Below are 25,544 nucleotides of genomic sequence, written 5' to 3' on the forward strand. Positions count from 1 at the left end.
TGCACTTAAAATCGCCGAGACGACATGGCTACCGGACTTACGACAGTGGGGTGGGGCGGGGGCAATCGACCGAGCTAACGATCCACAGCTCCACTTCATATTATCGCTGATAAATGATAATGCGTTACAACCATAGGCGCACATAGGGTGTGAATTTAGGGGGTGCTGAAATAATTTATAGTACACAGACCCGTGGGGAGCTAAGCCCCCCACTACACCACCCTAATACTATAACAATTGCTTGCAATAATTATAAATTTTATTAAAAATAAAAATAAATATTTTGTAATTATATTAAAAGTTATAATAACATGTAATCATTAATTATTAATGTTAGACAAAATTTAATTTTCTGTTTGATATTGCAAATGTTTGCATTATAATTTCCCCCTCTATTTTATTGGTAAGATCTCTCTCAATGCTAAGCGTAGATAGCTTGGTAAATCTTTCTATCTTTCTTGGCCCATATTGGTGCGTAACCAGTTTTTCAATCTACGCATAGCTGAGAAGGAGCGTTCACACGTTGACGAAGAAATTGGAATTGTTATTCCCAATAGCTTACAGACATTTGGAAACGAACTTTTATAACATTGATTTTTCATGCCTTCGTATATAAAGCTGGCTGGTAGACTATTCATTAAAACCATCATTTCTGCTGATAAACTAACTGTTGATATTTTCAAAATATCAGGATACAGTAAGTTCTCGTTACAACGAATACCGATACAACGAAAAATCCCGTTATAACGAAAGTAATAGAAGTTCCCTGCCGAAAAGCTATTAAAACAATGTTAAACTAATCTCAATATAACGAAATGATTGATTTTTAAAAATCCCGATACAACGAACTATTTGTACAGCGTACAGGTTAAAATATATGTATTTTCCCTTCTTAATTTAATCTAAAGATAACAAGCATACGATTTTACGAAATTATCAAGCCATTAAATTGTCATTATGTGTTACCGTGTTATTCCGCGTCAATCGATATGTCACTTCATCAGAAGCCTTAACAAGTTTGGAAGTAATGCGAACATTCATTACATCACAGAGTGATGTACCAGACTTCATCTTTACAAACATTCACCAACTACAAAATTATTTACTTTCTATTAAAACAGCAAACCTTGTTCAAAAGAAAATTGTTGATTTTCTATAATAAAGTTATTTATTTTTTCGCAAATTATTTACATTTGAATTATTTATTTATTACATACATATTTGAACTATACATATTCGAATTTTCAAAATTTCGTTACAACGAAATTTCCGTTATAACGAAAAAAAAATGTGGTCCCTTGGAGTTCGTTGTAACGAGAACTTACTGTATACATAAACAGATTTATATAATAATATTTCAAAAGATATGACTGTGTAATAAATATTTTAAATAGTTTATGCGGTGCTAATTTTAAACCTGGGAGTGCTAAGCACCCCCAAGCACCCCCCTATGTGCGCCTATGGTTACAACAAGTTCGTTATTGTCATTTGTCGCTGCAGGCGCACTCCTACTCATCGTCGTGAACACGGCCTATATAGCTCACGGCGGTTTTCGCGTCACACCGTTCGTTTCATCGAATTGCTGTGTTGTTGCAAGCCATCCATGATGGATCGAGAAATCATGCAATGTGGACCCGAGCCTGCGAACGGTGTCAACGCGCCAATAAGTACACAAATACATCACGACGTCCATGATGCATCACGCGGAGTGACGCTTCGATCACATTCAACTATGGGCCGGTTAGGTAGCTGGTATAACTGCGTATAGCGAGACTCCATCACGAGACAGCTATAAATAGGATACTCAACGCACTACGTTCGTGTCCATCACAGACCTGCAGAGCCGGGTCAGTCATGACGGTGTTTGCCTGATCGACCACCGGTCCGACCCAGTGGCGTATTTTGGTTGATTTCTCGGGGGGTGTCAACATTTATTGAACCTCAAAAACAAAATGTTTAGTATTATTTACTAATGTAAAAAGACATTGAATTAATTTTTTAACAAATTAATATGTTATAGGAATTGACAAGAAGTTTTACATTTGATAAAAATAGTATACTATAAAATAAGTGACAACACTAATGTCCAATATATTAAGACTTTTTTTTTTAATGTCGGGGGGTGTCAAGACATGGAGAACACCCCCCTAAAATACGACACTGGTCCGACCACGTTACGAGCGCCCACTCGTGGTATACTCATCTAGTATACTCATCTAGCTGAGTACAGATGAATCATCTAAATTCATTATTACTTACCGGAAGGTATGAATAATTTCCATTTACATCATCATCGCAACAAGATTATATAATAATCTACCACTTAAACGGATATGTTTTATTTGCAGCTTATACTATAGTTATATTTGCACAGTGCAGGGTATTATACGGCAGACTATCCTTAGTTCATAAGATGTTGGACAAGTGGTACTTAACTCAAACAGTCAAACAAATAGATATAACAACCAACAAGTTTACCCATTGCGGTATCTCACGAAATAATGAAGATATAAAAATTCTGGTTTCGTAATAAGACTTACAGGGAAAAGAACTACAATTATTTCATTTTTTAATTTATTATAATGTTTTGGTAAAAAAATTAAAAGATATATTTTTTTATATAATTATTTCTAAAAAAAAATAAGATAGCCATTTTGTAGAGTTTATTTTTCTGAAAATATTGACGTTTCAAAATTTTATTTTCATTCATTTTCTGATTTTTAATATTTTTTAGAGTCTTGAAGAAATAAAAATACATGATTATAACTTTATAACTATTGGCACACTGAAAGTGTACGGCCGGCAGTAAGAGAACGCGCTTGGCGCGGCATTTCACATATTTGATAACATTATGGTGTTAAATCATACTCTGCGAGTTTTCTCGAAACTAAAAAAAAAAAATCAGGAAATTAACAAAATTAAAATGTTGAAATGTCAATATTTTCAGAAATATTTGGAAATAATCATGTATAAAAATATATTAAATAAAAATTTTTTTTAACTTTTTTTACCAAAACATTAAAATATGAAATAATTGTAGTTCTTATCCCAATGAGTCTTATTACAAAACCAGAATTTTTACACCTCCATTATTTCATGAAATATCGCAATGGGTAAATCCTTATGGGACATCCTGTATGTAGAGGCTACATCTATATTCATATATCAGTATATTATATATAATATTATTACTGTCTACTGATCTTAAATTCCATACTATGAACATCTAACGTATTAAATTTACCAAAGACTAACCGAAACTTTACCCAAAGGACATAAACAATAAACATAATATAAACATTTACACGTCAGACGTCTAAGCCCACAATGTATATAATTAAAATTATATACGCTGCAATAATATTATCTACATAATATGTGTCTATGCCTTTACCTGCAGACTACGCAAGTACTTATATAGTACTTACTAGGGCAGAGGACGTGTTGTATAGACATTCCATACTTCCATATGCAACAAGTTTTTAAAATTAAAATGTGTAATGTGTTGTATACTCTTTCAAAACTGCGAAGGACTTACACTGTGGGTGTATTTTATAAGGCCTACCTATATCCTATATAGGTATATAATCTGCTCGCACACTAATATTGTCCTTCCATTATATTGTATTATATTATAGTCAATTATTATTAGCTCGATTATTGTTTGTTAGTATATTATTTCTGACCTTATAAAATAAGCATTTCAATTTCTTACTTGTACTGCAGTATTGTCCTTAAATTATGCGAAGTACTTTCTTGTTTCTAAATTCTAATTGAAATATACATAAGACTCAATGTCTCAATGTATTTTCTAATATTATATTAAATAATATAATTTTGCTATATTTCCTGGAAAAGTAGGTACCTATAAGAGCAACTACGCGAGTATTTATAGCTTATATGATTTTTTAGATTAGTTAATTTCGAAAAGGAGATTTTGAATTATTAATCGAAATAGTGTTATTAATGAGACAAATTTTTAAATAGTTAAATAAAATAATATGCTTATTTCATGAGAAAAAATGTCTTAATCATAAATTCATGAAATATTTTTGTTGAAATGTTATCACTAATCAATTAACCACAATTACCACATTTTTGTATAATCTTGGTTAGAGATAAATATTGCATTTTTGAAGTTACATAAATTAAAATAAAACGTATTGATATTTTACCGTTCTCCTATTTCTGCCTTCTACCAGAAGCTTTAATTTAGTGCGTACAGTTGATTGTACATATTTAATATAGGCTACATCAGTGATTCTCAACCTTTTAAAGAGACAATTCAATATTTTTGCGATGCATACAAATATTTCTTTCCAATGTACATATAATATGTGATAGGTACCTATATAAAATAATGTTAAAACATGTTTGGTGAATTAATATAATACTAGCTAGTTTGAAGACTTCTAAGGGGTTGAATATTATAGTGAATATTCAAAATATTATATCCCTTGCAAGCCATTACTCACCTAACAGTGGCGTACCCAGAATTTTTTTATGGGGGGGGGGGGGCACACACTGACTAAAATTATATCATATACACTAGCTACCTACTACCAAAAAGAAATCAAATATTTAATGTTTTTAATGCAAATAGTTTATTTATATTTTCAGTCAGTCATTAAGTTATTGTATATATGTATATATACACACTTAATAATAAATAGTGATTTAATAATAAAAATGGGTTAGTCCAAACAAAATTATAAGTGTATAAAAACAATAGTAACAATTGTATAAAATTATTTTGACCAATCTACAGTTGCAATTTTCTTGGTGCTTTTTTTGCAAAACCTTCAATGATTTCAGTTTCTGAATGACCTATTTTTTATTTATGTTTACTAAAGTTAATCCATTTAGTCTATTTTCAGTCATTGTTGATCTTAAGTATGTTTTCAGTCGTTTTAAGATAGACAAATTACGTTCTGGCGTAGCTGTTGTAACAGGAAGAGTTGTGAATATATTTTGTAAAAGCAATTTAATATTAGGGACAATAACTGTACAATAAGGTGAAGTCTCAAAAGCGGTTTGAGGTTTATTCACTGTGCTATTTTGTCCATTGCCTTTACATTGATTTTGCCATATACCTAGTATATACCTACATAATTCAGCCTTTAATGTAACAATTGTATTTAATGGAAGATCATTTTCGAATATTAAAACAGAATATCCATTGGTAAAAGCATATTATTGTAGCACGCGTTCGTGTATGCGAATAAATTTAAATCATTAAAATAAAATCTAGTAAATACGGCCAACGGAGGGGGGAGCCATGGCCCCTGTGCCCCTCTCTCCTAGGATACGTAACTGCCACCTAACGATTAATAGATTCAATAATACATATATATGATGGTTAACATTGTTTTTAATAATATAGGTAAATAGGTAATATTTTATATCTTATGAATCTATTTAAATAAATAAAATTAGAATATTTGTACTTCGGAAAACCTTGTAGTATACATTGATTTGTAGCGTAGTATTAGTATTCTAGTGACTACAGTGTAACTGCAGTGCGTAGGTAAGTATAATATATCTGATATAAATTACTTAATTAGCTATTTTTAGGAGGGCGAGGTATTAGATGAAAAGAAGAGTTATAACTTTTATAAGTTTATCACCCTAGGGCCTAGGGGATAATATGGAAACATCTATCAATTATATAATCACAATAATAATCTAAACTATAAAAGTACATAATATTATTATAATTTGAGGCAGCGTTAACAAAAAATATAAAAAAATATAGGCACTTTAACCGTTATTAAATAATATACCCACTTACCTACTTTACACATTACTAATTGGTATATTTACCTCATAGTCCAAACAGTGATAATATCTGGTCTAAGAGACATTATCTATACATTTATACTTATACATATAGGACGAATATATATACAAAGATAGTGTGATTAATTTGGAAATAAACACCCATTATAAAAAAATTAACTTTTGTAATATTTGTTTAAATTTAATTTATAGCCTCTATATAAATTCACATTAGTTTTCCGATGTATTTCTTTTATTTATAAATAAAATTTAATAAGAGATAATCTCAATGAGATAAATCATATGGAATTACATTTCATGCATTTCTTTCCAGAGTACCTAGAATATTTTAAAATATTTGTAAATCTTAAAATACTCATAATTTGCTTTCAATTTAAAATATAATAAAAATACAATGATATTCCCTAGATAATAAATTTTTCTTTAAATTGTATAAAAGGTCAATTCGCTATAATTTTTAAACGTAGTTAAATGTGCACTGTTGAGCGTAAAATTTGTAATGTGAAACACTTATAAAGTTGTAAGACACAACAAATATTGTCCGTTTAGTTTATTCTTAAGCGAATATTATTGTGGAACGTCTCCCACGACTGAAGTATAACTAACAATTATGTTCATGATTTGGGTCATCATTCTGAGTTGAAAAGAACATTTTGGCATATTTTAATCAAAATGCATGTAAAGTTTCTGAGAATTTATTTGATCAAAAGAATTCAAAGATAATGGAGATCTTTTTTTATAAGTCGTACACTCATAAAACTACTTTATAGTTATAAACTGTAGACATGATTGGTTAGTAAAAAGAAAGATAGTAGCCAGTAGGTTTGTGGACTGTGGTTGTACCTACATTATTTTATTTAATGTTCATTCTCATTACTCATTAGCATTTATAGAACTTGTAGTACGAGAATGCGACGCGTGTTTGCCGTGTAACCGTGAATAGATACAACAATTTATATTTTCACGTGATATTTAGAGTAAAATGTTAATATAATGAAAATATAAACAATTTTGAAAAATTGTGAAAAACTCTAAGTTGTGACAGTTGTGCAAAACTAAGAAAATTTAATGAAGCATTTTTTATTGAAGTTTCCAAAACTGATGGTAAAACTTAGTTTCGTTCGTTTCAATTTATTTTTACATAAAAACTGTTTCATGTGATACATAAAAAGAGATTTATTATAAAAACACATGCAGTGTTAATTTGTAGACAGGTACACAGATAATTTTTTATACTTCATAAAATGCATAATAGTATTATATAGTATTACATTTTACAACCAGTATACTATATGAAAGCATGAAAACCTAGACATTTAATTATCTGATTAGATAGGTATAATAATAATAATAATACTATAATAGTTATTTTATGTTGTTTTTTATAAACGGTACTTAATACGCGTATTGTCACATAATACCTTTTTAACAGTAAAAAAAAGTATAATAAAAGAAGTGATTAATTCATTATATTGCGAGCGATTTTCAGTACCTAAGTGGCGTCAGTCAACAACTAAACAGACAACATCCAAGTATCCAACAAACAACAACCAACATATTGATAATTGATAATTTAATTTTTTTCATCTACTATCACACCAAAAATCTGCATTCCGGAATAGGAAATAGGACACTGCTCGTGTTGTTATTAATTGCAAACTTAAAGTAGTTATGCAATGGTAAATATAGGTATGTAAATAATATAATATAAATAATTTCGGTAATACATGACGTATAGTTGCATAAAAATAAATATATATCCAAGTGGCCGTCTGGTAAAAAAAAAAAAAAAAAATACTCCACAAAACGATCAAGGGCCACTTAAATTTAAAAGGACGAAGATCATTAGATCTTAATTTCTATTATTTCGAATGTTGATCCATTAAATGTTTGCTGATTAATGATTGATTGTGCAAATCGCCATTAATATATTTTAATGTCTGATGTAGTTACACGTCTGTTGAGTGTTGTTTGTTAAAAAGTGAATATTAATCTTTGACCTTGATTGTTTACCATAAATACATATCATTATATAAATAATACAGCATCAAATTGTATGTATAATGTATAATATTAATATAGATATATTCTATATAGGTGGACTGCCAACTTGTTAACTAGAAACATGACATTAATAATAATAAGATCAATGATCATGAACACAAAACACAACATGCATTGTTAATGTAATAATATAATCTAAGCTCGAAGCTAACACATGTTTTTTATCAGTTGCGATAACGATGTCGTTATCAGACGTTACTCTTTAAACAACAGAAAAAAACAATATCGGGCGAAACGATATTATTATTACTTACATCCAATTCGATTTCGTAATACTGCTTCCATATATTATGTCGTCTCAATTACTTCACAATTTGCGTTAATGACTACAGTGTACTGAAAAAAATTGCACATCGCGAACGTTTCCTGATGTCATTTTCTATGTCAAGGACACCTGTGGTGGTCCACAGCTGCCAAATATATTGTCAACAGACTTCAACGTTCATTGCTTGAATGATGGATAACGAGAAATACCTCCAACCACTTCGACATGCATAATGGCACACGATACACAGGTAAATAAACCATAAACTACTTCTTTTTCAAGGGAAGTTTAATTTGATTTACAAAGTTTGTTTACTTCAGAAACATGATTCCAACTCAACTAACGTGTTGCACAGTTTGACGGCGGGTGCCATCGCTGGTGCTTTAGCCAAGAGTACAATTGCTCCATTAGATAGAACTAAAATCAATTTCCAAGTAAGTATTGTACATGATCGAAAATTATCATTTATTTTTCAGTCAGTAATAAATGTATACATTTGTAAATATTGATCAATTTTAATATTTAGATATCTCAAGAACCATACTCTGGTAGAGCTGCGCTTAAATTTTTGGCTGACACTTATGCAAAAGATGGTTTTATATGGTTATGGCGAGGCAATACAGCCACCATGACTAGAATCATCCCTTATGCAGCCATTCAATTTACAGCATTTGAACAATGGCGAAAATTGCTGAAGGTTGATTCTCTAAACACAAAGTAATATTATTATTTAGGCTTATTTTGTTGTACCAATTACATAATATTTAAAAGAAATGAATATTTTCAAACATATAAATAATTATATATTAATTATATTTGGCAACTCTAAAATGAGAATACATTGTTCATTATGCCAATATCAATTTTAGTTAAAAAAAAAAAAAGCAACTGCTTCATGTTTCTGAATATTAATATCTACTCAAAATGTATTATTTATTTTTTATACTATTTTTCTTTTATGTTCTCCTCCCTGATAAATATTTGAGTTGAAATATAATTTATTTATGAAATACTGTTTTGATTATATAGCTTGCCTATACTGCTATATACAGAATTATTGTTGATTCTTCAATGATAAAATAGGTATTAAAACTAAATTTTAATTTTAAAATTATAAACACTAGAAATGAAATAATATTTTAGTTTGATTTATTTTTTAAAAGTCCATTTGTATTGTTAGTTTTATAGAATTGTTAAGTAAAAGTTTTTAAATATTTTAAATATTATGAATTTCACCTGATGCTACAAAGATAGTATTATTTAGTTATCATGCTTATTTTCAACACTAATTTATTGATATATAAAACAATAAATAATTTATAGTTACATATGCACAAATCCTTAAGCATAATATAGGTATTATCTGGTATTAGTGGTATTACTAATTTAAATCTTAGTTAAAAATAAAAAAATAGTAAACATAATGATTACTTTTATTGTTAAGAGAACGTGATAGTGTGATAACCATGTGTTGTTTCCGTCTTACAAGTGCGTGACATATTACATTTTACGCTCAGCAGATCACACTTTTCTCCGTTAGTTTAAAAGTTAGAGTGAATTGACCTCTTATAAAATTTAAAGGTAAGAATATTATTTAGACAACCTCATGAGCTTTTTACTATATTTTAATTTTGAAGTGGGTTATAAGTATTTTAAGATGTACAAAAAATATACAATTTTAAAATACTTGTAGCATGATCTGCTAAGCATAAAATTTACCATGTTACTTGTAAGACGGAGACAACACATGCAGGTATCACATCCTCTTAATAGTAAATAGTTTCATAAGCAGTATTTAATTAATATTGAATGTTTTATGGGCTTTAAGCCTATAATTTTAATTTTCACAATCTTATATCTTGTTATTGTATTTACATTGTCCAGAAATTTTAATAATTAATTACTAAAGTAATACAAAAATATTAGTATGATATTTATATTTAAACATAATAAATTTATTTCTCCGTGCACATTTTTTCATTACACATTTTAATTAATATTTTAAAAGGTTTGAATTTAGATCTATAAGCTAATAGATATTATTTTAAATAATTTTATAGTTGTAACAAACAGGTGGCTTAATATTTATAATTTCTATTTTTTTTATTTGATTGCTACTTATTTTTTTTTATTATAAATTTAATACTATGCTATTATTTTTTTAGAAATAATGGAGGTCTTAAGTTTCTGTCTGGTTCTTTAGCTGGCGTAACATCACAAACACTAACTTATCCTCTAGACTTGGCAAGAGCAAGAATGGCAGTTTCTACCAAAAATGATTATAAATCGTTGGGAGATGTAAAGTATTTAATTTTAAATGGTTTTGTTGATGTAGTATTATATTGTAGTTATATTATTTATTTAGTTAGTCTAAATATTTTGGAGTATAATTGACAAAATGAAGTTAGTATAACTGCAGGGACGTTCTGTCCTACTTGGATACAAGAGATTTCCTTTGCTGGTTTATTTTGGAGGTACCGATTATCTATATGACTGTTGGCTATAATACAATGTTTTGTATAGAATATTCAGTATTCATATTGTGAAAGAATTGGACACTACTATTTTAATAGGTCCAACTAAAGTCAAATGTTGAGTACTGAAACGTTTAAGAATTAATTGCTATATATAATATTAACAATCATGTTGATAAGTTGATATGCTAAAGAATGTTAGAAAAGCTGAGCTTCTTATCTCACTTATCCCTTTCAAACTTTGTTTATATTCGCTTGAAGATATTTGGCAAAAAATGTTGCCTGACATTTTTCTCCATCCCGCCGATTGTTTAACCTCTATCAACCTTTTTTCCATAATATTTACAAGTGAATTTAAATGATTGAAATAAACCATATTATTTATTTATTAGGTGTTCAAAAAGACTTTTAAAGTTGAAGGGATAAAAGGCTTTTATCGAGGGTATGTGCCAACAATACTTGGTATTATACCTTATGCAGGTACAAGTTTTTTTACATATGGCTCATTAAAGTCATTTATGAAAGGTTAGTATTTATTAAATGTACAATTAATCTAATCATTTAAATTTTTTAATACCTATATTTCATAATATAGAAAAACATGGATATGAAAATACAGCTGTGAATTTAGCATGTGGTGCAGTGGCAGGTATGGCTGGTCAATCTTCGTCATATCCTCTAGATATTATTAGACGAAAGATGCAAACATCAATAATTACTGGAATTAACTACACAAACCTCAGAACAACATTTATGATAATTTATAAGTAAGGTATTTTTGTTAAGTAAAAATACGATTGAGCACATTCTTATCAGAGCAACATTTTTTATTATGATTGAGTATGCTCTTTTTTCTTTCTAACATTGCCAAATTCAATCAATTTTATGGCAAAGTATTTGTTGGATTCAATCGGTAGCAAACTTAGAGGTTTAATTGCATTTCTGATCTTACTGAATATTCTTATAGTATAGGCTATCTATATATTGTAAAAACTGTGATATTACTATAATATTAGTTATAGCCTACATAATATATTTTTCTCATAAGCGCCATATGAAAAAAATATAATAATTCCATTATAGTCTTGAAGAAACAATTAAAAATAATTAAGAAGACCCAATATGGGTATTTGTTGTCTTTGTCTTACAAACAATACAGTCAGGCAAATTTTATGTTACAATAATATATTTTACTCTGTAATTTCTAAAATAAGATTGAACATCTCACTTTTCAAAAATTAAAGGCAAGAATATTATCTAGAGAAACTCAAAGGATTTTATTGATAATATTATTTTTAAGTAAGTCTTGATCATTTTAAAATGTAAAAAATAAACAGTTTGAAAATAGTCATAACTTACTTAAGAGAATTCGATACCAACCATTGTTTTTGGACTAAAACATAACAATATTAAATATTTGTCCATCAGTCCAATAGACTTAATGATGCTATAAGAAATTATAAAACTTATTTGAATTTGTTATTATGTCTTCTTGAGATCAGCTGAGCCACTCTTTCAAATTTTGGCTGCTAATTTTTTAAATATGGATTTAAAAATTGTGAAATTTAAAAAGAATGTTATTACTTATTTATTAATCTAAATTAAAATTATAATTTGAAAAAGTGGCTAAGCCGATCTCAAGAAGACATAATAATGAATTCAAATCAGTTTTTAAAAGTCTCATCGCTTTATTAGGCCCATCAGACTGATGGACAAAATATTGGTATTTTTCAGTTGAAAAAACGGTCAGTATCAAATACGCTTAAAAATTACAAAATTAATAAAACCCTTGGAGAAGTCGTAGATAATATTCTTGATTTTTAATTTTATAAGAGGTAATAGAAATTTTAGAAATCGCTGAGTAAAATGTATTATAATATTTGTTAATATGAAATCTACCATATTATATGTTTGTAAGATGGAGACAACAAATGCTTGTGTGGCGTATTTTTAAAATAACATAACTTTAAATGTAATTAAGTTACTGACTACTATAACTAATTTATTACTGCCTGCCCTTTATTGTATATAAGAAATATGAATAAAATGATTCTTTATAAACTGATTAGGTTTAACTTGTGACTATGCCCTTTTACATATAGACTATACATATATTATGTAATCTACTGGCAAATGTGTTCTTCCAGACAACCTACCTGTTTAGTATAGGATGTTGTCTATATGTGGCCAACTGATTTTTACATGGATTTATGATTATCTTTGATATATACAATATAACCTATTTTTTTTATCTGTTTATGATCTTATAATTTATGGCATTCGATTTCAATGTTTAGACATTTTGGAAAAGTTTGGATTGAACTTAGGTCATAGATAGCTTGGTTCGTCACTAATTGCTGGACACTATAGTTTATCCTATTTAATATTTACATATGATACTATATTCGTAAATTTACTGGTAGACCACATACTATATTTCAGTGCAAACCAAACAGCAATTTTCCTTATTAAATAAATAATAAATTGTACATCAATGTTATATGTAATTTTTGATGAACTGTATTAGTTTTTTGCGTTGGTGGTGAGCATTTGTGAAATATACTACTATACTATGTGTAAGTGCTGAATTGTTGGACCAAAATGATACAATGTGCTCAATCATTTGAAAACCTTATTATTGTTTATAAATAAGCAACTGTGGTTATAAATATTTTATATTAATTCTAGAACTGAAGGCATTAGACAAGGCTTTTTCAAGGGTCTAAGTATGAATTGGATTAAAGGTCCAATTGCTACCGGAATTAGTTTTGCTACATATGATTTTGTAAGGGAGACTTTAAAGAACATTTGAAGTTTTTAATATTATTTTTATTTTCACCACAACTGTGCCTAATTTAATCATATTGTTACCATTAGATTTTATTTTATTTGTTTGAAGCCTTTTAATGTGTTTAAATTATATCCAATTTTCTGAGAGTAATAATTTTTACATGTAATTACTTACATTTTTTTAAATAATATAATATCTAGTCAAATAATTTTAATATTGATAAGCAAGTTAGAACAAAATTTGCTAATACTGCTTAAGTCACTGTAAATATCAAAAATTAAAAAATATATATATATCAATATCAGCAAAAATTTTTTTTTTTGCTGATATAATTATTGTTATTGTTTAAACATTGTGATTAATTGATTATTATGTTAGTTTTGAATAATAATTAACTACAACAAATCTATTACTTAGCTTAAATGTACTGTTTGAAACTTTAAAGTATATTATTTGTTATTTTCATAGGTGTTTAATTATATTGTTAATGACAAAGAAGAAATAATTCAAAGACACATAGCTCTATAAACATCAATTTATATCTGAAATATTTAAATCATCAGTATTTATTGACAGAATTGACAGAAAAATGTATTTGTATATAATATACATAATATTATTTTGCTAAAACAATTGATTGGATTATTTCTGTAAATATTGTTATTTATATTTAAACAGTGAAGTTGTTACACTAGAATGTTTTAAGTTGTATTTAATTAATTGAAATTAAATAAGTATGTTTATAGTGTCGTGATAGTTTTTAAAATTGGTAACTAACATTTACAATATTATTTCTAACACTCAATTTTAGAAGAAATACCTTGTTGGAAAAATGGATTAGTATCATTTTTTCTTAATGTTTGAAAATTAACCATCATTTAAAATATTTATAGATTAAAATTACAACCATGTATAAATTGACTAATCATCAAAATTAAAGAGGTACTTAAATTCTTAATTTATAACGATGAATAATTAATTTTCAGTACAATTATTATTTTTGGATGACCAATCATGACACTAGTTTTGCTTAAAATTATAAACATTTTTTTTATTGATAAAGTTATTGTAATTGTTTTTTCTTGTTATTACTTTATTTTTTTTTGTTATCTGAATCTGAAATTAATATACAATAAATTAGTTCTAAGACAATCCCCTTAAATATTAATATTAATATTATTTTTTACCATGATTATAAATAATATTGTACACTTATTTATTAAAATGTTATTGTATTTTTTAAATTATGACAATAATATGTTGTAACTTGTAGTCATAGCTATTAATTAGTTTTGCATACTATAGATGAATTATTTGAAAGTTTTTATTCTTTGCATTCTTGAGCAAGTTCATTCATTTGATTGCTAACTTCGTCAAACTCTGAAAATAAAAATAATTTAAAAATATACCTATTGTAACGGACAATAATTTTATGTGTATAAATGTAGTTTTAAAGACTGATTGAAACTGTATAATTTTGTCAAAATTATCTTAACATTTTTTTTAAAATAAATTTAAAATGGATAAATTACGTAAAATTACATTTCCCATTAATTATAATTGTATAACATATTGTGTTAATGTTTTGCGTAGGATTATTTGAAGATAATCCAAGATTGATAATATCTTAGATATTATATACATATTTTGGTGAAAATGTTCACTAAACACTAAACAGTCGAGTGATTGAATTATTTGAATTAAAATACATAGATACTAATATAGTAATATTACAAATCAGCGCTTTCCACTACGGAATGTTAAAGTTATTTAATATATTCCCGCGTGAGGCGGGACGTCCCGTATCCAGGGCTCAATTAATAATGTGTCCCGCGATACGTGTTCGCGGGACGCTGACTGTCCCGCTTCTTGGTAAACCTCTCATAGTCCTATTAAAAATAACTATTACGTTCTTATTTTGCGTGCCGGTTTTGTCAAATATCAGTAGTATTTATAGATTCATTTCCAACAATATTTATGTCGGACACTTATCGAAATTTGTACGTACAATCAATATTATTTTTGGTGCGTTATCTTAATAATATTATGATCAAACGTTTACTATACTGAATATCCACTCAGAAGGAGAAACATTAAGTGGCGACGCGTGTGTAATACGTGTTTTGTTCGAGCCGAGTGGAATAATAAGACATTTTTATCATTTTATTTTTTCATTGTCTCGAGGCTCGCGCAAATTGCTGTGTCGCCGTGTCACTGTGTAGCTAGTACGCACTATTTTTCATAATTTTTTGGTATGTCCCGCTTTTTTATGTCGAGTCCCGCATATAAATATATGATTTCCCGCTTATTCGTAAATGAGAGTTGGCAACCATAGTCATATGTGAGGATATACCATATACATATATTATTATTATACAAACGTTATCCGTACCTATATGGTCTAAAGTCCGTCAAAAACTGGAAAGAGATTAGGTCTTGCAGCGTGTGACTTACACTATTCGATTATTTGTGCTGTAATATGCGATGACCTTATAAAAAATTAATCTCTTTTAAATAACAAGCATATGAGTTTATAATATTAGTGTATTAAAAAATCTGTGCTTGCTTGGAAGCCTTTTGTATTGGGATACTTTGTTTGAATTACATCAACAAAAAATCAATTATGGTGGGATTTTTAGCTAGAATAGTAGAATAAAGGTACTTAATTGTCTTAATTGAATAAATAATTATAAAAATATAAAACAGAATGCTATTTTTCCACTATCTATGGCACTATGTAGATATATTACATTAAAATCTATTAGCACAGCTCCAAATCGCAATAAACTGACACAAGGACGAGTAGCAATTTAAAAATAAACATTTAAATTATTAAATTAAAATAAATTCAATAGGTACTTCTTGAAAAGTATGCCTACTAAGTATTATGCAAACTTTTTTTCCTTAAAAACCGTTTTTTAAACTTTTGTTTGTTCTTATTAAAATAATTAGAATTTCAATTGTTATTTTCTATGGTAAATTAATAGTCTATAGTGATAATTACATTTCCATTTACTATTTGTATTGCAGATATGATTAAAAATGATAACACGACAAAAATGTAAAGCCGCGTACACACTTGTAACATTAGCGCGTAACATCTTTTGATGCGACTCAATTTACCGACAACTGGTGGAACGGTGTTACGGCGTTACAGCGCAACAGAAAATGTTACAAGTGTGTACGCGGCTTAAGTAATCACTGATAAAAAAGTAAGAATATCAGATCACTAAATTTAATATCTAAATGTACATATAGGTACCTACCTAGATGAATTAATAACATCAATATAATAGCTATAGTAGGTAATAAGATATACTTAATTCAAACATTTCAAACAATGGAATTATATACGTAGGTGTAACTTCCATTATCCACGGTAAGTACCTACATATACATATTTTTCAACATACTTATTATATATATTTTTATCTTTTTGTAATTCAATACTATTGAGATATAGAGTACCTATTTGATTAAATCTCAATTTCCATATGGGTAAATATTTTTATTTAAATTACCTATTGGTATTTGTTCACGATATGTTTCTAGTGATGACCTGTAGGTACTTCTGTTTTTGCAAGGTAAGTTTAATATTTAAAAGAGTCATGTAAGTATATGGTTAAGTTAATATAAGTCAATATTAATAATAATTCAGTAATTTTTCTTAAAAATCAACGATAAATAAATAAGGAGAGAAAATTGATAAAAAAAAAAACTGAATCGAAACTGTTCGTTTGAAAAATTTCCGTTTTTTCTTAAGCGAGATATTTTTCATTAAAAATTGTATAATTTTAAGAGAAAACAACTTAAACTTTTTGCAATTAAGTGTTCAATATTGAAAATATTAACAAAACAATATATATACTACTTAACTATTTAATACCTATCATGAATATAAAATATTGAATATTATGATAATATGATATAGTTGATTCAGTGATTGGAATACAATGTATCAGACATAAGCACTTATTGATTATGGATTCAAATTCGAATTACAAATTACAATAATATTTATATAGACATATAGGTATAGTATTATAATAGTAAATGTACAATAATCAACATGTACCTTTTTTTACTTTTTAATACAAAAACAACAACTATACAATTAAGCACAATAAGTTTAAGTGATGAGGAGGTTTACATAATATGAACAATATGACTCGATGTAGGGGGGCTCCCAATGGAGCTACCTACATGGATTAATGGAGGAGGTCTCTAACCCATTTTCGTTTGAGTCTTCGTGGAGGGTTGTCCGGGATGTGATGTGTAACAAGATAACTAATTTCGGGGTTACTATGGGAGCTAAATTTTTGTGAAGTTTTTGGTAAGCGATTTTAGTGACTTGGTTTACTTATATAGTTTATTTTCAGGTCTGAGCGTTGAGTTTTGTTACTAACATACCAGGGGAGTTTTGTAATAGTGCGAAGGCAGATGGATTGGAATGATTGAATTTTTTTGTAATGTTACTTGGAACGGCATTACCCCAAATTTGTATACCATAATATCAAACGGGAAATATCAACATTTTAACATGTACCTATTGTACCTATCAAAAATTAATAACTGATAGGTTACTGATAGTCAGTCATTGGCCTTAGTATTTGTACAGGCACGTTTTAGGTATAAACACTAATATTTAAAAACTTTAATAACTTATATTTAGATATGTTTGTACAATTATTTTCAGAAGATCTCAAAAGTAGAATAGATATTTTATATTGAACTGTTTAATATTTATACAAGTACTTATAATAGGTACTGTATTATTAACACTTTCTATTTGTATGTATATTTTTTTAATTATATAATTTTGAATTTGTTGAAACATTATAATTAATTTAAAAATCAATTATTACTATTATTTTTGATTAGTATTTGGATATTAATTATTTTTTGCTACTAGTTTTTTAGTTAGAATTTGAAAAAATTAATCAGCTTATAGTTCTAAATATGACGTGGGTAGTGGGTTTATAGCACGAAAAATGTATCCCAAAAGTGAAGATTTAGGTAATTCAGAATTATGTTTTTTGATCAAGTATTATTTATTTTTTGTAATATTGAAATAGGTACACTTGTTATATAAAAAAAAATGTTTAACCAACTACTTACCATACGTAAATTATAAATTAATAAGATTCTTTATATGACACACCGCCTGAGTGTTGAGGGTATTTTTTGACAAGTATTTCATTGGACATTGGGAAAAATTATTACATATCTATAATAAAAGGGCTAACAATTATTGCTCCCCTCCTTAGAAGAAATTTTCTGGCTACGTGCCTATATTCATAAAATGATAATATTTTTATCCAGACTTCGTATACCTAGTTAAATTTTGAATTGTGTTCATGAAATGGAATGTATTTATTTCGTTGACTCCTAAAACCGCACACTTTTAATAAAGTACAGAACAAAACCGCACATTTTTAGTAGGTTAAAACCGCACACATTTAATAGGTTAAAATCGCACAATTTTTAAAATTGTTGTATCCAAAAACCGCACATTTTTTATTTCGACCCCAAAAAGGTTATACTTACCTAGATTAGATACATTTAATAATTTATTCAAAAAAAAAAAAATGTATTTACAAATATTCAAATTTAAAAATGTAAAAATGTATTCAAATAAAAATATGCATATACACGAGTATTCTAAAATGTAAAAATTATAAAAATGTAATCAATCAAAAATTTAAAAAAATTAAAAATGTAAGGCGTGTACAATTTTTAAAGTTTAAAATCCATTATTATGCCTGATTAAAAATATTTTAATAATTTAATAAAACTGCAAAAAAACATACTATATACTGTATACACAAGAGACAAGACCGACTATATAATAAAATAATAACGAGTGGTGACTAAAATCTTAAATCGTGTTAGTATGATTATTGCAGTACCTATATCTTATAATCTTATCTTATCTAATCCGTTAGTTAGCACTAAAAATAGTGTGCGGTTTTAACCACTATAAGTTTGGGGTATTTTGTTATACAATGACCGAAAAAGTGTGCGGTTTTTGTCTATTGACCTTTTTCGGGTCAAAATCAAAAGTGTGCGGTTTTCGAATGCAACCATTTATTTCACATAAATAAAAATACCAAATAACAAAATGTTATTCACATTGCAATTATTGTTTCAGTTGAATATTCAAGTATAACCTACCATCAAAATATGTGTTCTACAATAAATATATTTGAAATTTGTGTTCTTAGAAAATTTAAAAATAATACCTTTGAAGTTTAATAAAATCGACTGTAGTCTCAAGTGGTTTGTTAATTGTTTCCATATGTTGGATATATATTATTTGTAATTTGTATAGATAGGTAGGCGTACAAAATAAGAATGTCAATTTAAAGTTTAAACTATTATTTTACTCTATCGTTGGAATGGCCATTGACGAATATGACGTTAAAAAGTTACACAACAATAAAAAATCAACGTCCTAGCACAAATCATAATGGGTGTATTTAATGTTGTTGAATAACGGGGTTTCTAGCAGTTTTGTATAATTATGTAAATGAAATAATAACGTAAAGTCAAATATACTTGTTATACAAAAAATGTCATTTAACAATTTTAAACTAGACCATTATTTTCTGTATTCTGAAATTTGTATATTTTATTGTGAAGTTATATATATATATATATATATATATATATATATGTATCAGATGTATGATGTATGTAAGTTTGAAGTTTCATACATAGTTGTTTTTTATCATATGGGATTTATACACAAAATATAGGAAAGGAATGTGACTTGCAGGCTATTTTTTAACGATCATCGCTTTTTTCAATACAATATATACATATGTTATATTGTAGGTGTATGGTTTTATATAAGTATATATATAATATACATAATATATATATATTGATATAATTAAACTGACATTACAATGGTCGTCGGCGACGAATTTAACAGGGTCTTGAGGGGATATATTACGATAATAGGATAATATTTTGCACGGGGAACAGATTCCTATATATACCTACTGTTCCATAAGAATAATACCGGGCCTTTTTCGAGACTATTTTAATGCACCTGGGAGCGTGACATTTGGGATGGACATTTGATGTAGGTATACCTACATAATAATATAATATGGCATACTTCAATTATAATAATTAATAATTATTATCATTCTTGAATGACTAAATATTAAAATAATCATGAATTAATTACATTATTAAATAGGTACCTATATTTAAAAAAAATGTAGGTATAGCTCAATTATTAGAGTTGAATATATTCTATATAAAACTTTAAAAATTAAAGTTAATACCTGGACACTCAAGGACCGATACTCGCATAGCGAGCTAATGAGTAACATCTGATCAAATTAAGCCTACATATACCTAATGGCTATAGTAGTACCACCTGCAATATTTGCTATACTTATTTTGTTATTCAGACCTGTTCTAACTATATAAGGAATATCTTACACGATTCGCCATATAATAGAAAAAAAATCTATAGAAAATGCCAAATTACAAAGTACACCAATTTTAATTAGCTTAATTTAATTTGAAATTCATAGGTATGTAGTAATAACACAACAGTAGTCTACAGTCGTACTTACACATTAATGCGCTATGTGTTCATTGTTCTCTTTACATTCTAGAGATCTGAGTTCAAATCGTTTCGTATTTGTGTTAAATATTAATCCTGTTTTCAAAACTGGACGATTCATAAGGCTGCATACTAGTTGCGGTCATGACGATTTTTGAGATAAACAGATATAACAGTTGCGGTCACGCCAATTTAGGTAATATCTTAATTGCGGTCATACCTAGCTTTATTAACTCCAATTCCAGGCGAAATTTATATTATACGATAAACATATTTTTCGATATAATGTACACAGCGTTTATAAATAAAATAGATTAAATTGTATACTCCGATCATAGTTTCGAATATTCGAATAATTTAAACATAAGTATCAACATTTTTAACCATACCTACACAATAAATAATAGTGTGTAGACAATCCTAAGTATGATATATTTTCGATATAAATGGGAAGGAAAATGTTGATTGATACGTTTTTTTAAATTAAATAAATAAACGAAATATTAATTTCATATTTAATTAATAATTAATAATTATTATATAAACTATATTATATTATATTATTTACTATACTTAGTTATTATTTTGAGTGACCACAACTAGTATGTAACCTTTTTGATGGGTGACCGCAACTAGTATGTAACCTTTTTGAGGGGTGACCGCAACTAGTACGTCATTTTTGATTATGACCGCAACTAGTACATACCGATTCATAATATAAGTAGGACAAGTAGGTATACCTACCATTTTTTTTTTTATTAAATAAATAAATAAATAACATTTATAATTTGTACAATAAAAAAAAAGTTAAAATAAGCAAAAAAGTAAACATAATGGACATGGTAACGAGGAGAAGGAAGCTATATCCAGTGAGAAGATTCTTTAGACGTGTTTCGGAGATTTTATACGATTTTCAAATATTACGCATAATCTAATAATATATAACTGTACCTACGTCTGTACCTAGTTCACTTTCTCGAAGAAAATTATTGTGTATGATAATTGTGACAGTTCTAAAGAACTTACTTATCTTACTTTATTAATTGTTAAGTTAATACCTATTAAATGGCCATCGGTTATCAATGATAACTTATCATTCGCTACAAATATAAATTAAGTTATTGAAGAATTTTGTTTTAAAAAAAGAAAATTATATTTTAAATTAAAAACAAACATTCAATGTTACTAATTTACTATCATTAATTACCTTAATAACGACTCAATTTGTCTATATGATTTCCACTATTTCCTATCTTATAAATAATTATAAATGTTCTACATACCAGCAATTAAAAGTTGAATTTGTTCCTTGGTTAACGTGAATTTATTTTCTTCAGAAAATGTAGATGAATTATTATAATTTAATTTCATAACATATTCGCCATTATTTCCTTTAGATATATCAACATCATTTAAACGACCAATTTTCAAAGATTCATGCTTCAATATTTTAGTTATTTGTGATAAGTTGTCCAAGTATATTCTGCATAGCTCTGAAGTATGTTCATGGGGTAAACCAATCTGTAAATGAGTGATATAGTATTAATCATAAATTTTATTTATTAAATTGATAAAATGTATGATTTATATATCAAATTTAAATTACTGTGCAAATAAACCAAAGTTCTTGGAAAAAATGTAAACAAGTAACAGTTTATATGATTGATTAAGGTTAACTTCTATAATAGGTTATACATGAATATAATTAACTATATTCAATTTTATACTAAAAAAGAAATATACCTCATTAATAAACGCGTTTTATACAAATCTAGTATTTAATTAGTTTTATTCTAGATAAAAAAATAATTACTTTAAAACATAACTGTATCAGTGGAATTTGAAATTTTTATTTTCTTATAATAAATCAGAACACTTATTTTATGAAGTTTATACCTATTATTTATGTCTTATTAAATAAGAAATACAAATTATGGTATATCAATTTCTACCAAGCCCCAAAGTTTAATAAAGTATCTTAATTATTTGATTAACTGCGTATGATAGTTGCTAATAGTTATAACTAACTATAAATGTATAATACATTTTAATTTATAAAATTTAGATATATACTTGTTGTAATTCGTTAGACAGATAATTTCGTGGGACGGCATGGCAGGCAGCATTTTTTAGAATATAAGTGATTGCAGCTACACATGCTTTACAGTTTTCAACATCTAAATAAAAAAACATATTAAAAATATTATTAAAAAGTATATTTGTTTTCAAAATGCCTTAGATTAAAACTATTTTAGATGGATACTTATGTCACATATAATATATTACGTATACGATACATACTAAAACAATATAATATTAAAATATTAATAATTTTAATACATTCCCATATGGCCATATAACACGAATATACCTACTGAAAATAATTTAAACATTTTACTAAGATTGATACTTACTAAAAATGCACATGACCGATCAAGAGTGATAAAATATTACGCTGACCAAGACAAAAATGTAGATCAATAAACCATCAAAATTGCTATTTTGTTCCTCTAATGAAATTTATATATTTAATTAATAATCTTAAAACTTAAAAGTGTTATATGCAATCAGAAATATTTATGGTCATCTTACAAGTTTTTAATTACATTATTTAATTTGCAAACGATTAAATTATTGAATGTTTAAAATTTAAAATTTAAGTTTAATTCATGAGTAAGTGAATTATTGTATGATATATTATATAATTATAAATTTGGAAAACCTTGAACACTTAACAAATTTTAACACACATTTATATAACCCAAACAAATCCACCTAACGCCAAGACAAATCTAAAGTGGAAATATCGTATACAAATTATACAATACTAAAAGTATAATAAGTATAGTAAATGAAATAAATAGTTAATAATTACTAATTCCTTTAGCGTAATCAGTAGTGGATGTATATACCTATTGGATGATAATCTAAGATAACGTCCCACTAAATTTTATAATTTAAAATAAATTAGAGGTCAGCGTTGTGTCCAGGTCCATGGAACGTAGTATAATAAGATACAAAGTATAGAAATTGATTTATGGTCTAGTGTAGAAAACACCCTAAAGAGATTTTATATAGTGTACAATAAGCATCAAAGAACTGTTAAGTAAAGCCATAGTAATAAAATCATGGTTCGTATTTTATGTGAGAGCCGAACAATCCACTCCACGTTTTTAATAAGATAAATTCAGGAAAAAAATAAATCATTTGTGATTAGGACTAAAAGTATCTTTATATGACAGCAGAAGTGTAACCTTATTACAACTACATACAAATAATTTTGTTTATACCCAATATATCATCATAGAGTAAATTTCTAGCCTTTAATGTTATACAGCTTATACAGTTATACATTATAAATAAGCCTTTTTTTTTTAACATTCAGTACAAAACAATAGTGGATGGAAAAATATTGAAATATATAAATACTAAACAATATGCAATTAATTATAGGTACTTATAGATTAACTTAAAACAATAGAAATTAAAAACTAATATTTTTAATCTGTATCACTGCTGACTGTATATACAATTGAGAATATTATTAAAAGATTGCATTTGGATAATTTAAGCCTGGAAAAGTTGGAGTAAAATATTAGTTGAAAATAAATGTCAACTTGTTTGTTAAATTTGTAAAAAATTATATAATTTAATAATTTAATTCGTTTTGTAAATAGTAAATGAATAATACGGAATATTACTAAATGAAATATACAATACATGTAATACTTAAGTACATAACGACTATTTGATATATATTATTTAATTGATTTACTTCCTATATTAGGTACTAGCTTAACCTAATATCGTGGTTTTATATTACATCTATTGGGTATTACATTATAATCTTAACCTCAAATATTCATAAACCGGCAAACCATTTCGTATATTATAAGAAAAACAATTTAACTTACCCAGTTTAGAATCATCCATAAGCTCCTTAGCTTTTTCAAGCTACAAAACAAAAGATATCATTAATTATTCGGTATTGTATCATCGTTCACATAATAGGTTTTCCTAACGATGTATCAAATTCTACGATCATATAGAAGCGGTAAAAAGTGTGATCTATTGCAATACGTATAAGTTGTTTAATATTAAGCTACTTAAAAAAACTCATTTTTTAAGACATCAAGCAAAAATGAAAAATTATAAATTTTATCGTAAATAATATGAGGTCTTTCTAACCGACATAGTCTTATATTTAATCAGTTAATTCTATTATTCCATTAAAAAATGTCCGCTAAAGATAATCAGATTTATTAAGGTCTTTATGAAACATTGGACAAAAATCTACGCACTTACATGGTCCATTACGTAAACATAAATGATATTATCTATAATATTTAGCGGGTGCGTCTTAAAAAGGTGAAGAATAAAAGACGAGCACAGAATTCTTTGTAACAATAAAAAAAATAACTTTCTTTAAGAAAAAAATAGTGGATGTATACCTAATAATGAAGAATAATAGCTTTTTTTCAAATCCCAATAGATTATATTTTGTGAAAAATAATAAAAATAAAAAAGTTTGTTGGCAAACACCATAAATAAGACCAATCAAGATTA

General features: G+C 27.0%; 2 protein-coding genes across 7 annotated transcripts in view; one reads left to right on the forward strand and one right to left on the reverse strand.

Annotated features, from left to right (window-relative positions):
• Window positions 1-6,146: 6,146 nt before the first annotated feature.
• DPCoAC (dephosphocoenzyme A carrier) lies at window positions 6,147-14,921 on the forward strand. 4 transcript variants are annotated; one of them, XM_089224852.1, is made up of 9 exons: window positions 6,147-7,488; window positions 7,897-8,378; window positions 8,435-8,562; window positions 8,655-8,845; window positions 10,294-10,426; window positions 10,995-11,127; window positions 11,198-11,369; window positions 13,291-13,387; window positions 13,862-14,921. In XM_089224852.1, exons 2-9 carry the CDS (start codon window positions 8,354-8,356, stop codon window positions 13,919-13,921), a joined length of 939 nt encoding a protein of 312 aa, XP_089080978.1. In that variant the 5' UTR covers window positions 6,147-7,488; window positions 7,897-8,353; the 3' UTR covers window positions 13,922-14,921. The 4 variants fall into 4 exon arrangements, with proteins under 4 accessions (XP_089080978.1, XP_089080979.1, XP_015364056.1 ...); XM_015508570.2 differs by having other exon boundaries at window positions 6,162-7,488; window positions 8,449-8,562; XM_089224853.1 differs by lacking the exon at window positions 13,291-13,387 and having other exon boundaries at window positions 6,148-7,488.
• The window catches only part of LOC107161926 (COMM domain-containing protein 4), a 31,844-nt gene continuing 20,905 nt past the window's right edge, over window positions 14,606-25,544 (reverse strand). For all 3 annotated transcript variants that reach the window (XM_089224858.1, XM_089224857.1, XM_015508546.2), the window contains 4 exons: window positions 24,893-24,932; window positions 23,052-23,155; window positions 22,262-22,499; window positions 14,606-14,773 (listed from right to left, as the gene is read on the reverse strand). In XM_089224858.1, the coding sequence (XP_089080984.1) occupies window positions 14,718-14,773; window positions 22,262-22,499; window positions 23,052-23,155; window positions 24,893-24,932 (438 nt within the window). In that variant the 3' untranslated portion in view covers window positions 14,606-14,717. The remainder of the gene's footprint in view (window positions 14,774-22,261; window positions 22,500-23,051; window positions 23,156-24,892; window positions 24,933-25,544) is intronic.

This window comes from Diuraphis noxia, unplaced genomic scaffold (genome assembly GCF_037042655.1).
Source record: "Diuraphis noxia isolate RWA-SAM2 unplaced genomic scaffold, SU_Dnox_SAM2 contig0003, whole genome shotgun sequence".
Taxonomy (NCBI): domain Eukaryota; kingdom Metazoa; phylum Arthropoda; class Insecta; order Hemiptera; family Aphididae; genus Diuraphis; species Diuraphis noxia.

Coding starts and splice junctions, on each gene's coding strand:
- DPCoAC (XM_089224852.1), top strand. CDS start 8,354: ATGCATAATGGCACACGATACACAG. Junction 8,563..8,654: donor GAACTAAAATCAATTTCCAA/GTAAGTATTGTA, acceptor TTTAATATTTAG/ATATCTCAAGAACCATACTC. Junction 11,370..13,290: donor ACATTTATGATAATTTATAA/GTAAGGTATTTT, acceptor TATTAATTCTAG/AACTGAAGGCATTAGACAAG.